This window comes from Numida meleagris, unplaced genomic scaffold, assembly GCF_002078875.1.
Source record: "Numida meleagris isolate 19003 breed g44 Domestic line unplaced genomic scaffold, NumMel1.0 unplaced_Scaffold1131, whole genome shotgun sequence".
Taxonomy (NCBI): domain Eukaryota; kingdom Metazoa; phylum Chordata; class Aves; order Galliformes; family Numididae; genus Numida; species Numida meleagris.
In genome coordinates this window covers 3,520-5,647 of record NW_018362918.1, presented here as the reverse complement: position 1 = coordinate 5,647, position 2,128 = coordinate 3,520, and the positions used below count along the sequence as shown (strand labels likewise).

The window sequence follows — 2,128 nt, the reverse complement described above, 5'->3', positions numbered from 1 at the left end:
TTTCTCTGAGTCTCCTTCCCCGGCACTGCTCCTCCCAAAGCCAGAAGAACAGATTTCCCCAGAGTTTGTGGGAGTTCTGGCTTCCCTGGGCCTCCCCCATGCACAGAGACCCTCTCTTGAGGATGTCATTAGTCAGGATTTCCATTCACTTGACATGCTCAGGGATCAAGGAGACCTGTGTAAGGAGAAGCACAGCAAGGCAGGGACAGATGGTCATTGGTGGTGGACGAACATCTAGGAATGTCTTCCTCTCCTTCAAGAGAGAGTGCTTGAAAGACGAATGTCTGCAGAGTGCACTGACATCCAATATCGTGAAGAGTGACAATGTCTCAATGGCTTGTTCTGAACAAAGGCATTGCTTTCTCCTTTGGCCTTCTTCACAGAGATGGGAAAATACAAACTCCAGCACAGAAGGAAACGGTAAATGATGCAAAAAGTGTTTAATGAATCTGGGGAGAGAAATAAAGTCACTCCAAGCAGAGGCTCTCTGTGCAGCAAGCAGCAGGAGCAGACAAGAATCTGTTCCGATTTCCTATGGCAGAGCTGCCACAGAGCCCTATCTCCCAGACCAGTGTTGTAGAGAGATGAGCAGGTCACTCAGGGCTCATTCTGGGGGATATTAACAGAGATCTCAAAAGGGAAAAGACAATAATGATATGAGATAGGAAGAGTGAGTGAAAGAGAGTACCAGTAGAACTTCTCCATGTTGTCAGAGACTCCAGGCTGGCCTGTACATGTCTGTCTTGCAGGGCAAATACAGCACCACAACATTTGTTCTTCTGTCCAGTGCCATGTTCAGAGTTCCTGGGCATCCTTGTCTTGGTCAGTGTTCAGCATCTTTAGCAGGGGTTGCACCTTCTGCCACAGTAGCGGTTGGAAATGCAGGAGAGGTCAAGGCCCCCCGAGGTGATGGGCACTCCCTCAGAGCTGAGGATGCTGCCAACAGCAGCGGAGGTGGAGGATCCCACGGCGGTGTTCTGTGGGAAGGAGCTGAGGATGGGTCCGGGCAGGGTCACCACCACAGGAGAGGGCTGGATGACAATGGTGGAGTTCTGGCACTGCCTGACACAGGGCTCATTGCAGCTGCTGGCCAGAGGGGTGGGGCCACAGGGCTGACATGGCGCACACTGGTCACAGCAGGACATGTCTTGAGGTTGGAGGTACACCTGGGAGAGAGAGCATGGAGGAAGCAGAACATGGGGATGCATGAGGAGCAGCATATCACCACACTATGAGGGAATGAATGCACGTGCAGTGCTGCGACCTGAAGACAGTTCAGGGATGTCCAAGGGATTCTTCGTCTCATTCTCACAGAGCCCAGTTGGAGCCCCTGTTACCTATCCAGCTACTGCCTACACCCTAGCCCACAAGCCACCTCCTTACAGGCCCAGCCTCCTCCCATGACAAACATTCTCCCCACTTTCCTCTCTCAGGACAGGCGGAGCCAGGCAGGGAGCACAGCTAATAGCAGCTGAGAGTTCCAGTGAGCTCAGACCTCGGTTTGGAGCAGGAGGAGTACAAGAAGGGGCTTCACGCTCACCTGGTTCCCAAGAAGAAGGAGGTGAGAGAAGGGAATGAGAAGGCAAGGAGCTGGGCTGGCTTTTATAATGGACCCAAGCTGCCCCACAAGCAGGGGCATCCTTTGCAGCAGGGAGTATTTTCTGACAAGCTCCTCTTGAATGCAAAACATCCCAGCTAATGATACGGGCTGTGTGTTGGTTTCCTGCATTGCTGATTTTCACATCCTGATTTATGTCATTTCCATTCCTCATGGAAGGCATCTTTTGAGGGGCAGGAAGAAAGGCCCAAGCATTTCCAGGCAACACTCATCGCTGTGGGCAGAACAGTCAGCTCACATGCTGGTGGAATCCAGCAAAGCCAAATGATATCAGCCTGCATAGTAGGCAGTTGGTGTGAAACAACTAGAGCCTGTGTGCTGGATTTATGCAAGTGCCTGTGGGTATAGAGGTTTCCATGATTGCACACGTGTGTGCTTGAACAGGTGAGTGTTTGTGTGACCTGTGTGTCCCACATAAGAACACGTGTTCTGGTCACAACGGGGCAACCCTCCACTGCTCTGTCCATGAGCTCCAGAGAGAAGCTATGGCCAGCAGGGGCTTGAGCATGG

General features: G+C 52.1%; 1 protein-coding gene across 1 annotated transcript; it reads right to left on the bottom strand.

Annotated features, from left to right (window-relative positions):
• Positions 1-794: 794 nt before the first annotated feature.
• Positions 795-1,166, bottom strand: LOC110390458 (feather keratin Cos1-1/Cos1-3/Cos2-1-like). Its single transcript, XM_021381782.1, has one exon. The coding sequence runs from the start codon at positions 1,143-1,145 to the stop codon at positions 840-842; it is 306 nt and encodes a 101-aa protein (XP_021237457.1). The 5' UTR covers positions 1,146-1,166; the 3' UTR covers positions 795-839.
• Positions 1,167-2,128: the final 962 nt, after the last annotated feature.

Coding starts and splice junctions, on each gene's coding strand:
- LOC110390458 (XM_021381782.1), bottom strand. CDS start 1,145: ATGTCCTGCTGTGACCAGTGTGCGCCATGTCAGCCCTGTGGCCCCACC.